This window comes from Tetrao urogallus (assembly GCF_951394365.1).
Source record: "Tetrao urogallus genome assembly, chromosome: 1".
Lineage (NCBI taxonomy): Eukaryota > Metazoa > Chordata > Aves > Galliformes > Phasianidae > Tetrao > Tetrao urogallus.
In genome coordinates, this window is record NC_136813.1 from 96,464,561 (window position 1) to 96,477,226 (window position 12,666).

General features: G+C 37.8%; 1 protein-coding gene across 3 annotated transcripts in view; it reads right to left on the minus strand.

Annotated features, from left to right (window-relative positions):
- The window catches only part of USP25 (ubiquitin specific peptidase 25), a gene marked incomplete at its 5' end in the record, with an annotated part of 90,022 nt that overhangs the window by 38,212 nt on the left and 39,144 nt on the right, over nucleotides 1–12,666 (minus strand). For all 3 annotated transcript variants that reach the window (XM_079534656.1, XM_079534655.1, XM_079534654.1), the window contains one exon: nucleotides 1,549–1,635. In XM_079534656.1, coding sequence (XP_079390782.1) covers nucleotides 1,549–1,635 — 87 coding nt within the window. The remainder of the gene's footprint in view (nucleotides 1–1,548; nucleotides 1,636–12,666) is intronic.

Here is a 12,666-nt window from a genome sequence, read left to right on the forward strand (position 1 = left end):
ACTCTGGAATCTAAGTTAAGTTTAAACATACGAGAGGATAGGAACTACTGCCAGAGATTCTTACTAGTAGGCTTGCAAGCAAGCAAGGTTCCTACCTGAATCCTACAGTTTGCTGTCTCATCATCTCATATGATCATTACATGTTTGTAATGATAAGAATTTCTAAGAAATAGCACTTTAAATTGCTAAATGAATATGGCTGCTAGTGGCAATGCTTGAGTAAGATATTTCTCAAAGACAAGAGCTTGCAATTATTATCTCTTTACCTGTGAATTGCCTTGCTGGAGCAAAGCATGATTTTATCCTGTCCTTCTTATTAGAATATACCAATCTGTCATCCTTTTGTGATATGCTCCTAACTCTATCGATGCTGTATTTTCACAAAATCTCATGATATAATGCAAACACTTTTTCTTAAAGAAAACAAGTGACAACTTGCTCTTTAAGCAGAGGGGGAAGGGGTGGAAGGGAGGATTAATACAGTTCTGACTGAACATGCAGCTTCCCTTTTATGGTGCATACCTAAAGGTTTAGAAAATGGACACCATCTCTATTTGTTTTCTTTTGCTTTTCAAATTGCAGCTTTTTTTTCCTAGTGAACATTCCAGTCAATCCTCCAATGCCAAACAACTTTAAGCCAGGCTGTCAACACACTCTCTTTATAAAATCTTAAGGAAATGGGCAAAAGACAATAGTCTTATTTCAGGATATGCAAAAAATCCACTGCTCTGCATTGCTGAAAATTAGGATTCTAGATGCTTTTACATAACATACAGCAACTTCCTCCTTCTATTTCTTCCTTATAAAAGAATGTGTAACAGAAAATTCATTTGTGTTCCCATACATCTTTCCTCAGAGGATATCCTCTAAAGGAAAATAACTTGATCTATTTTGTCCCTCAGTTCATGACCACTCCTCCACGTTAGTCTGAGATTACGAGAAATCTGAGCCAACTTCTCTACTCCTCAGTTCTATATGAATACCACAATGACCACAATGAACACCGGAGAATTTATGTTTACTATCACCTTGCTAAAAGGCTAGAAGAGACCAACTAATAATCAAAGGCTTATTCTCAGATCTTGAATTGCAAATAATTAACACACACTCCTTGTCAACAGTAATGTTACAGGTAAAACTACACTGATCAAAACTATGCAGAGCAACCCAAAAGTATGCCCATACCTACAGTGCGACAGGAGCAGAATAAAACATGTTTGTTCATACAAACTACTTCCACATTAAAACCGCACACTCACTAGCATCAGTGCTACCACTATCAGAGAAGCCCATTCAACAAACCAAGTCTAAACAGCATACTATACTTAGCATAGTATGCTAAGCAAATTCTATAGGCCAGGATGTTAAGAAAGTACTACTCTATGGCGTAGCCAACATGTTTTAGGTAAGATCCGTAATAGAAAGCTCAGAGCAGTGTTAATTGGCTTCTATAAAATGTGCTAATTTGAGGTACAGAGCAGTACAAAATTCAATTACAAGAGAGAAATGTCCTCATTAACCACTAGGGGAAGTCAGCTCCTAATTTACCTTTTGGTTTCGGGGCAAGTCTTGAGCATTCGCAGGAGGATTGAAATTCAAAACTAGCCTTCGAAACTCCAGTAGGTTAAATAATGACTGAAAAGGAAAAGAAAAAAAGTGTTAAAGCACTTCTGAAAACTCTAAAAAATTCTTCAAAAGTGACAAAAAATAAATACTAAACATACGCAACTCTAAAGTTTCATTTCAGAAGCTGCATTATTTCACTTAACTTGGTGAAACATATTTTCAACATTATACAATTATTTTTACAAAAAAAAAAAAACCAACTCTACAGTATAATTTAAAAACTTATTAACAACCATGTGAATGGAACAAGAACGATGTATGATAGGTAGAAGAAATTACTTTTCTACAACAAGTATTTTTTAATCGCATAGCCATTAATTTTCAAATTAAAGTGAACGCTTGTTTGGCCATAGGAAATTTGTTTTGTAGTCCTCTATAATTTACCTCCTCAATGGAGAGTGGCTATATCTTTGTACACATAATGTAAACCCACTTGCAATTATTTATAATATTTGCATTCTATCAATTCTTCCCATTACTGAAGGATATGAATAATGCACGTTAGAGTGGGAAACTGGGCTATGCAACTTCGCAAAAACTGTTGCTATTTTATGAACAATAGGACATGAGAACAGGTTTCTATGGGCACACCTACAAAGAACATAATACTGCAATACAGAGCCTGGAACAAAGAGAGTCTAAGAACAAGACTTTTGATCGCAAGAATAAAAGTTCAAAGCAGTGGCTGAGAATTAACATCCTCAACACTTATGTAACTGCATCCTTGCTTTTCAGTACAAGAAGGAACTTTTTCAGTTAAAGCTGAAGTTTTAGAGTTTCTTAAAAGTAATTTAGGCTTAATAATATCACTTCATTACAATAGATGAGCATTTTGATGAAGAAAGGGTTACAAAAGGGATCTAATTTATCTATGTATGCTCAGAGAAATGCAGAAAGACTCTCTTATTGATCCAACTTTATTCATTACTTTTGTCTGTACAATCTATAACATTGTTGTTTTTTTTTTCCCCCTGTTCATATGTTAGCTACTTATTTTGGAAAGGCAGAGCTTGCCTACACCGACAGTTGACTTTGATCATGCAACTTGTCCTACAGGTAAAAACATATGTCACAGAATCACAGAATCACAGAATTGTAGGGGTTGGAAGGGACCTCCAGAGATCATTGAGTCCAACCCCCCTGCCAAAGCAGGTTCCCTACAGCAGGTCGCACAGGTAGGCATCCAGGCAGGTCTTGAACATCTCCAGAGAAGGAGACTCCACCACCTCCCTGGGCAGCCTGTTCCAGTGCTCCGTCACCTCACTGTAAAGAAAGACCACAGTGGATTTCACAGGATTTCAAACCATAATGGAAAGAAAGTAAAACACATACTATGAAGATCCACTGGATCTATTCTAAGAATTTAAAACCTTTCGGAACAAGGAAAAGATGAATTCATGAGAAGTTGCAGCACTCCCAACATTCCTCATAAAATAGCCTTTTCTGAATTTGATATTTCCTATACACCAGACTACAGAGCATCTCCAAAGTCAGAAGTCTACAGATGCTGTCCTTCCCAATGTTTTTAGAGTTAAAAACAACAACAAAAAAACAATCCTGCTAAGCCACCAAAAAAATACTTTTCTGATCTTGCTAAACCAATACAATCAAATAAGCAAGCTTTTCCTTTTTTTCTTTTCTGTTTTGACATTCAGAATACAGGTTCCCATTTCATCCTTCCTCATAGAGAGGGAAGATTAAAACAGAGTTCTTTATTTACTTACTCAAAGCACAGAAAATGTTAATATTTAGTTTAAGTGATATTCTAGAGGTTCATACTAATTGAAGTTATGTCTTATGATGTAACAGCATTCCACTGATAGGCTCTTCATCAACTAAAACATAGCAATGTCTTACATACAAAACAAAACAGCTGTTGAAATATAATGACCAAAGATTGACCTCTCTCCATGACTAATCCAAGTGCTATCAAAGTGCCAAGCACAGAAAGTCGTACCAAAGTTTATCATTTTTGCCTGGCATTTGATCCACATTTCTTTCATACGCATATCTTTAACCCAGAATTTTCAACTGTGAACATACAGCTCTAGTAAGCTGAACTAATCTTTTTCTGAAAATGGTTGAAGATAATTAAGGACATTCTTTTCTTTAGCTTCATTCCATTCAAAGTTATTTTGGGGATTTCTTAAATGTATTGAGTTACTAAACGCCTCTTAAGAAACAGAAGCTAGTTTTACGTGATACACTGTGCACGTCTGTTCCAAGATGCAGCAGAATGCTCATAGAGTAATTCACTGCCCATAGTGATAATGCTAACAGGACAGTCTCATGTCATAGCTCTTTCATGCCAAGCTATATCAACTTCAGGAAATTTCTCTGTATTTATAATAAATCTTACACTCAATTACATTAACTGAACATAAATTCCTGGTTGTATTTAAATATCCTTAATTGTACAGTAAAACTACAGAGATACTAGGATTGAAAGGCACCCATGGAAGTCACGGTGTACAACCTCTTACTCTACGCAGCATGTCAGTTTCATCCAGAACAGTTTCAATCATACACCATTTGTTTGTTGCTGAGTGATACATGCATGCCTGGGGCTGGACCAGGACACTTGTTGGGGCAAGGCCACCACCATAATGGCACAGACAAGAAGGTGGGACCAAAATGAAGACAGGAATCACTCCATACCACGTGGCACCACACTGAAGGCCATAACGCTGGCTGGGAGCAGCATTGCTTGGGGGTTGAGAGCATTGGTTGGCAGGGTGAGACCCTGTGGTGCTTCCAGGCATCATGCTAGCAATGGGTGTCAGACAGCAGGTGGTAATAATTGCAGTGAGCCATATATACTGCTATCACTGCTTTTTTGTTTCCACTTTCCTCATCTGTCTGAGCTAATATTTTTTCTCACATGAGTTCTGCTTTGTTTCCCATTCTCTCTGCTGTCGCACCATGGGGAAGGAAATGGTCATGTGGCCATGCTGAGCTGCAGTCTTTGAAGTGCAATAGAGCCCACAGTTTCTCTGGGCAGCCTCCTCCACTGTCTGTCTCTCCTCACAGAGAAAAGTGGTCCTTACATCCACAATGAATCTCTTGCCCCAGATGAAAAATTTTGATTCACATCCTCCCAACACGCACTGCTGTGAAAAGCCTTGTTCCAGCTGGGCAATGGCCTTCCCATAGGTACAAGGTCCTCCCACAAGTTCTCCCTTCCTCACAGGAGCGCTCCAGTCCCTAACCAGTTCACCAAGTTCACCTCATCATGTCAGTGACCTTCTTGTACTGTGGGTCCAAATCAGAGCACTATGAATATCGAGGCACAATTGTTCCTCTAGCTCTACCACCTGTGCTTTTGCTCCTATGAACCAGGATGCTGCTGGCCTTCCTTGCTGCCAGGGCAGGCTCCCACTCAGCTTGCTGACAGCCTGGAACCACAAGGGCTTTCCAGCTAGTACAGGCACAGAGACTTCCTCTTTCTTGGGAACATGTATTTGCATTTGTCCTTGATAATTCATAACGTTCCTTTCAGATCATTCCCTCAGACTGCAGAGGTCTCTCTGAACAGCAACTCTGCCCTCAAGAATATAAACTGGGCCTCCCAGCTCATCTTCTTCTGGTAACTTCACCAAGCTAAAGCTGACCATCCCACTGACTTGCATGGGCCAAGTTACCTCTAGCTCAGTCCTCATCCACTGTTGAAAAGTTGTTCTCCCACAGCTAGGCACACAGATATGAGAGACAGTAGTACGTTAAAATTACTACAAAAAAATCAAGATTTTTAGACTACTGTCTCTTACTTTGTCTGTTCTGGGACAGAACAAAAGAATAACAGAAAGTCCAAATGAACAAGGAAAAAAAAAATCTGTGTTAATTCAGGGACTTCAAACTAACAGTACTAACAGAATGGCAACAGAATGTCTGTGGCTGTCTTGGTGTAGGTAGTGATGTTGACATACAGGGGCTGCTCCAAAAGTAACATTTCTTGTTTTATTACGTTGGTCCATGATGTCTGAGGCAGATGTTGGTGGTATGGCAGGAGAGGCTGAACCTTCCCGCTATTATTCCATTACCTTTTGTTGTATGCAACACATGGCAGCACAGGGGCAGTCTGACAGAATGGCATGTGACACAGAAACATGTATGAAGCAAAGGTGTGTCAGTGAATTCCTCCATGCAGAAAAAATTGCTCCTGCTGACAGTCATCAACACTTGCTGAATTTTTGTGGAAACCAAAAAGCAGATGAGCACAATGAGGCAGTGGTTGGTGAGTTTCAGCACAGGCAACAGCGACATGGAAGACAAGCCACGTTCCAGACAGCCATGTACAGCTGCCACACCACAAAATGAAGAGCAACTTGATCAGCTCATCCACACAAATCACCTAATGATGGTGACTATGTTGAACAACAGTGTTTTGTAGCAGAGTATTTGCTCTATCAAATAGTGTTATTGTGTTCTTCGTATCCCATGTTGTAGTTCCCATGAAAATAAATAGAAGGCATTGTTTTCAGGGCAACCTACATATTTTCTGTCATGTCAATGTGAATTTGGTAGTTGCAGCTTCAAGAATATAAGATATTAGAAACATTCACTTTACTGAGTAACGTGTAACCTAGTTACACGGAGTCTAACGGTTTCAGAACATAAGCAGCCTTGGTTTCACTTAAAACATCCTGCCTATCCCCCTTTTTCCCTCTTAATATCTAGGATTATCAAAATAAGGACCTTGGAAGAATTTAGCTTGGCAGAATAATGGATTAGTTCTTAACATTCAAGTACTGTGATGTTATATTAATACTGCAAGAATATAAATTAGCATATTAAATCCATAAAAGCTTAGTATGCATCAGAGACCATTAACAGCTGCCAACGGAGTCCCAAAATAGTAAAGGTATTGACATCAAACATACTTGTAGAATAGGAAAACAGTAACACTCCATCTAGATAAAAGAAAACTTACCACGTTGTTACATGTATCTTAGGACAGGCACTCTCTAACAGATTCTTGTAATATCTGTAAACCCAGGGTACTAAAACCAGCCATTTCTTGGACATGTACACATTGTTTTCCTTGATTAGAAATTTTGTATTTGTTTCCATCACAGAGGACAAAGGAGCTAAAATTTCTGAGCAAAAGCTGATGATTTATTAATACTGAGTACCTTTCTTAAGTTTACATGAAAACATACAACTTTCTAATACAAAGCACACAGCCATCTTTTTATTCATTACAAAGATTAGTGTCAGAAGGAAGAACCTTCAAATTATTCTGTAAAGCTCATGTTGAAGAGACTCAGACTACTAATTCTAAACCAATCTGCAGGATGCCAAAAACACCTTCATTTCACAGAATATCACTGATTATCTTTTAGTAGAATGAACACACTTGACCAATGCGATAATAGCTGCAGAAAACCGAAAGGGGGTAAGGTGATTCTTAAGGTGATAAGCAAGAAAAAGAAAATATCTTGGTTACTAAGAAAGCTTAGCCAACAAAATGGGACATATGCAGAGGCAGAAAGATGGGACAGCACTGACTTTTGTAAAATGCGGTCATCATTGAGGTTTCTCTTCCAACAGCCTCAAGAAGAGCTGTGCAATTTCCATTCTTATAGCATGCTATTTTATAGGCTCCCTTTTACCAAAGAAAAATGGATTTAAAATGGACAAGAATATCATCACTAATGTGTGAGTAGCAATACCGACGTGTCTGCAGCAAATACTAGCAAGGAATTTGTCCAAAGTAGTGTTAAGGCTTAAGACTTAAGAGAGAAAACCATAAACTTGAATTCTGGCAAAGAAAATTAAGAACTTATTTAGCTATAAGCCAAAAATCAAAAGATGTTAGATATTAGTACCGCTTAAAAAGCAAGTCTTAGGCAGAGGGAAAGAAGCATGCATTCATACAGCAATTTTATAATGAATTTCTTCAGGTACTGGCATTTAGCTAAAATATGATTTATGTAAGACAAAAGATTACATACACATTAACACTCTAAAATACTCATTCATTAAGATAACATTTAGTCATCTTGGGCCTTTTTGTGCATTTCTGATCTTATGTTTATTCAGATTTTAAAGCCACAAAGAAGATATCATATATACCTTCATTCTGTATAGCAAGAACAGAGAATGAGTACAAGAATGAGTACAGTATTACTGTTCTAAAAGCAAAGAGCAGAAAGAGTTCTGTCTACATCACTAAGTACATCAAGAATATCTAAGAATATCATTCTTAATAGTTTGCCTTGGCCACCATGACAAATTCGACTTCCATTCTTGCTTCACTTTATAAACAATTTTTGGTGTTTTACTGTACACAGAGCTAGTATTAGTGGTCAACTGGACATTATTAGGATTAATTTCCTCATTCATGCTGATAACCTAAGTTAAAGAAAATGCAGAACAATATGGAGTATATGCTAACAACTGCACATATTAGCATATGCTTAAAATTAGTAGTTACTGATATTTGAAGTGTTAAGGGTTCAGAAATAAAATGCTATTACACTTATGCTTATTAGTGATTTAGCACTCCTACAGACTGAAGAGTGCATGTTAGTACCATACTGCAAAAACACAAGCAACTTCACTGGCTATAAATTCACTTATTTCCAAGCCTCAAGTCTTTCTGACTCTACGCCACTAATTCAGCAGCACCGTTTCTCTCTTACCTTTAAGGCCTTCCTCACCTTTTCCATTCAATGATATACTTTACTTTTTAGTTCATATTCTTAAATCTATTCTTTTGACAACAGAATTCCATGAACAGGATTGTTCGTTGCCACTGAACCGTTCTGTTTATGCACTGCGCTCCTACCCACCCAGCACATCCCTTTAACTTACACTGGAGCAGCTTGTTACTCCATTTGTTCATGTCTTATTCACGGTGATAAATCCTGTTTATTGGAATAGTGACTAATGACAGGTCATCTGTCCTGTATTTATGCTGATACACACATCACATACCAGTAAAACATTTAGCAAACACAATACAACATGAATCAGAATATGTATGGAGAATAATGCTTACACAAAAATGAAATTGACTACTATATTAATTTGGATATGAAATTATATCTATTTTACTTATGATGTAGAAAATAACGTTAAAAATGAAAGAGAATTTTAAGTATATTTTCCTCCTAGGCACTTAGTAGCTCTGTGTACTGTCTTCTACCTTTTAAAGAAAAAGACCTTCCAAAATGAGGAAATCACCCTGAGCATAATCTCCATGTTGCTTTTTTTTTTTTTCCCTGTGCATTGATAATTTGCACAATCAAAAGCTTTCCTGGAAATCCACACATTCTTTATAAATTGCATGTAAGGAAGAAGAAGGAAATCTTGCAGTTGAATTTGTGCAGAACAACTCCACTTGCACAGTGGAGTCAGGAGAAAACTCAGAATTTTCAAGTCACAGAGATACTCAATCATAGATCTTAAAAGCTTTGGAAAGTACCACAAAAAACATATTTATTCATAAATGTTCAGCATTCCAAACTGCTGAAAACCAGCTTTAAACTGTCATGTTTTGTTTTCTAAAAGGCTTTGCTGTAACATGGAAGAAGAGGGAAAACAGTTTTTGTACATTTTGATCTAGAAAGTCAGACTAACCTAAGAACTTTTGCACACTTGGGTTAAATCAACATTTTAAATCAACAGCTCACCATAGTATTACTGGCCTGCAATTAGAGAATGAGTTTAAATTAGCTTACTCATTTAAAGCAACAAATTCAGAACACAACTGTAATTCAAAAGACAGATAAGCATGATCTGAGATGCTTCCAGAATAACTCATCTTATACTTGTGTCTTGGCACATAATAAAAAATGCCATTCAACCACTCCTCTGTTACATGTTCAAAGCAAGAAAAAATACTCTGTTAGGACATAAAGTAACAGCCAACTTTTCCTAATACGGTTACAGTTTTGAAGTTCTTACTTAAAGTAAACAATACACCTAAGCAATTTCAAGCCTTTATATCCTACTGAACCTAGAAATCGCACAAAGGCTCACAGCACTTCTATTCCATATGCCTCATTTTCATTAATCCTGTTATTAATCAAAGTTAAAGCCATCATCCAGTAAGGCTTTCCAATACTTCACAAAACAGATTTCACATTATATACTAAATATAAAGGAAGTCTGAAAAATCGCAGCACTAACAAGAGAAAACTGGGGCCACACATAAAAACAAAAAGAAAAGGAACATCCCATATGAAAGGGACACGGGATATCTGAACTTGAAAGAAACAGGTAGATTTTACTCAGCAGTGTAACAGCAGCAGTAGTGGAAGGAAAGAGAGAACCTAGACTCCCAAATCCTTATTCCTCTGTCTGTAAAACTACAGAACAGTTTAAACCACATTCTCCACCCACTTTCACCTCAGCTGTTTCACAGACAAAACAGAGGAAAGAAAATGTTATGTCAATGACAACTGCAACTCAGAGATTGCAGACTGAAAGCTCTTCAGGACTCAAGTCTTCCATTACACGCCCAGGGAACCAAGAGCTTTCTACAATGAGTATATAAGCAATTCTTTTACATAATAATATGCTTTTTGGTATCATCCTCCATCAGAAGAGGGGTGGCCAGCAGGGACAGGGAGGTGATTGTCCCTCTCTACTCTGCTCTTGTGAGGCTCCATCTGGAGTATTGTATCCAGGTCTGGAGCCCCCAGTACAAGAAGCCCAGGGAGCTGTTGGAGAGGGTCCAGGGGAGAGCCACAAAGATGATCAGGGGACTGGAGCACGTCCCCTACGAAGACAGGCTGAGGGAGCTGGGCTTGTTCAGCCTGGAGAAAAGAAGGCTGCAGGGTAACCTCATTGCAGCCTTTCAGTATCTAAAGGGAGCCTACAAACAGGAAGGGAACCAACTCTATGGAATGGTAGATAACTGCAGGTCAAGAGGAAATGGTTTTAAGTTGAGGGAGGGAAGATTTAGGTTGGATGTTGGAGGAAGTTCTTTACAGAGAGAATGGTGAGGTGCTGGAACAGGCTGCCCAGAGAGGCTGTGGATGCCCCATCCATGGAAGTGTTCAAGGCCAGACTGGATGGGGCCTTGGGCAGCCTGGTCTAGTATTAAATGTGGAGGTTGGTGACCCTGCCTGTGGCAGGGGGTTGGAGATTCATGATCCTTGAGTCCTTTCCAACCCTGGCCATTCTGTGATCCATCACAATCTCCTTAATTCAATGTGACCAATAGGAAAAACAAAACAATTCAAAAATTAGATTCACATAGGAAATTGCTTCAAACATAGTAAGAATGGTAGCTGAGCCACCAACCACAAAGAAAACATTTACTTGATTCACAGTGAAGAATGAGAAGACTTTTTTCTTCCCAGAACTAAGTTCTTAGGATGCAAGAGAGCCGAGCTCCAAATACACTGACATTAGGAAAGAAGAAAGGTTTCTCCTAAACAGAAAACAAGAGTGGAACACCTGAAGTACTGTTAAGAAGTCTGAAAATAATAGTTAAAGGGCAGCCAGGGAGAACTATGCTTTTAAAGACTGTAGCTTAATACTTGCTATGCAGTTTAAGGGAGGAAAAAATATCTTAGCTTTTTTTTTTTTTAAAGACTAACTAGACTCTGAAAGGCTCCCATAGAAAAGGGCATGCAGACACCAAATCCCACTTGTCGTGTTGAGATAACTCATTTGCTAACGTGGGAAACTACGATCCAAATAAGCAATCAGGAAGTTGGAAGTCCCAAATAAACACTGCACTTACTACTTTAAATATGGGACAAGGGGTGGCAGAAATAGAACAGCATTTACAGTACAATTTTCATGTGATTCCATACACACCCTTTCTTCCTTCCATCAGAACTTCGTATTGGGGCATGACTGCATGGCATTCACTCAACAGTCAGCCACTTGATATGTCTCCTGTGACACCTTTTTCAAGGGGTAAACACATCTAGCACATGACAGAAATCCTGCTTCAAACTCAGAAATATTAAGTTACTCTTATTCAGTGTCTTAAAACACACAATCTTGGCAACAATGTGCACAAGAAGCAAGCCTGCAGACAACAATCTCAGCAGAGCATGCGTCCTATGAGTTCTACTACTTCTACATCTTAAGTCCCGCAAGCAATTAATTCATGCTTAGCATGACAATTAAAAAAAAAAAAACAAACAACAACAACAACAACAACAACAAAAAAACAACAGACAATACAGACAATTGGACAGGCTCAATAAACATTAATCTACCCAAACTGTATCAAGCATGTACAAGTTAATTCTTCAAAAATTTATGTTCATTGTAAGCCAAAAGGACAGAGGAAATTGTTTAGGGACTTGATTAGTTTACTGGCAGAAAAGAAAGAATTGAACATGCTTTAATACAGTTTTGCTTTGATATATTTTCCTGAACACAATTCTCCAAATTCAAGTTATTATTAAGTTTTCAACAGCAGAACAGACACTCAAGAAAAATATTAGCATTGATTCTAGTGATACTGAAAGTAGCTGTTGAAAATAAAGTTTTGTTTTTGGAGAGACTTCCCTCTTCCTTAAGAAAGAAAATGACTTCCATGTACACGTATTTCTTTAACACATAAATAAAAGTCAGTATTTCTAGAAATGTTTAAAACTTGTTAGTGTTGGCTGTCACTCACTGCAAATGTATTTTAAGGTATTTCATGCTATTAACGCAAATACAACAAGCCACTGATAACTGCATTTGACTAAATTATCTAATTGGTGGCTGTAAAAACAATATACATTGCATAAGGAAACTGTCAACATGTCAAAAGCATATTCCTTTTTAAACAAGCAGGTCTGAAATAGAAGGATCCTTTTTCTTCGCAATTTAGTTTTAGATTGTATTACACAATATGTCATTGTGATTGACAGTAGTTAACCTTTAGATATTGTTGACCTTTGTGATGTGTCAAGTTTCAAAAGACTCCTAAAGAAAGCTTGAAAATACTTCTACACAGTCAATGCAACCTAAGGAGTCAATTTGTCCCTGTGGATAAATAAATATGGTATTAGCTAATGCTCTAAATTAACATGCATTAAATTTCCTGGGGTGGCTGTTTGAAACACAAGTCCTTCTTGC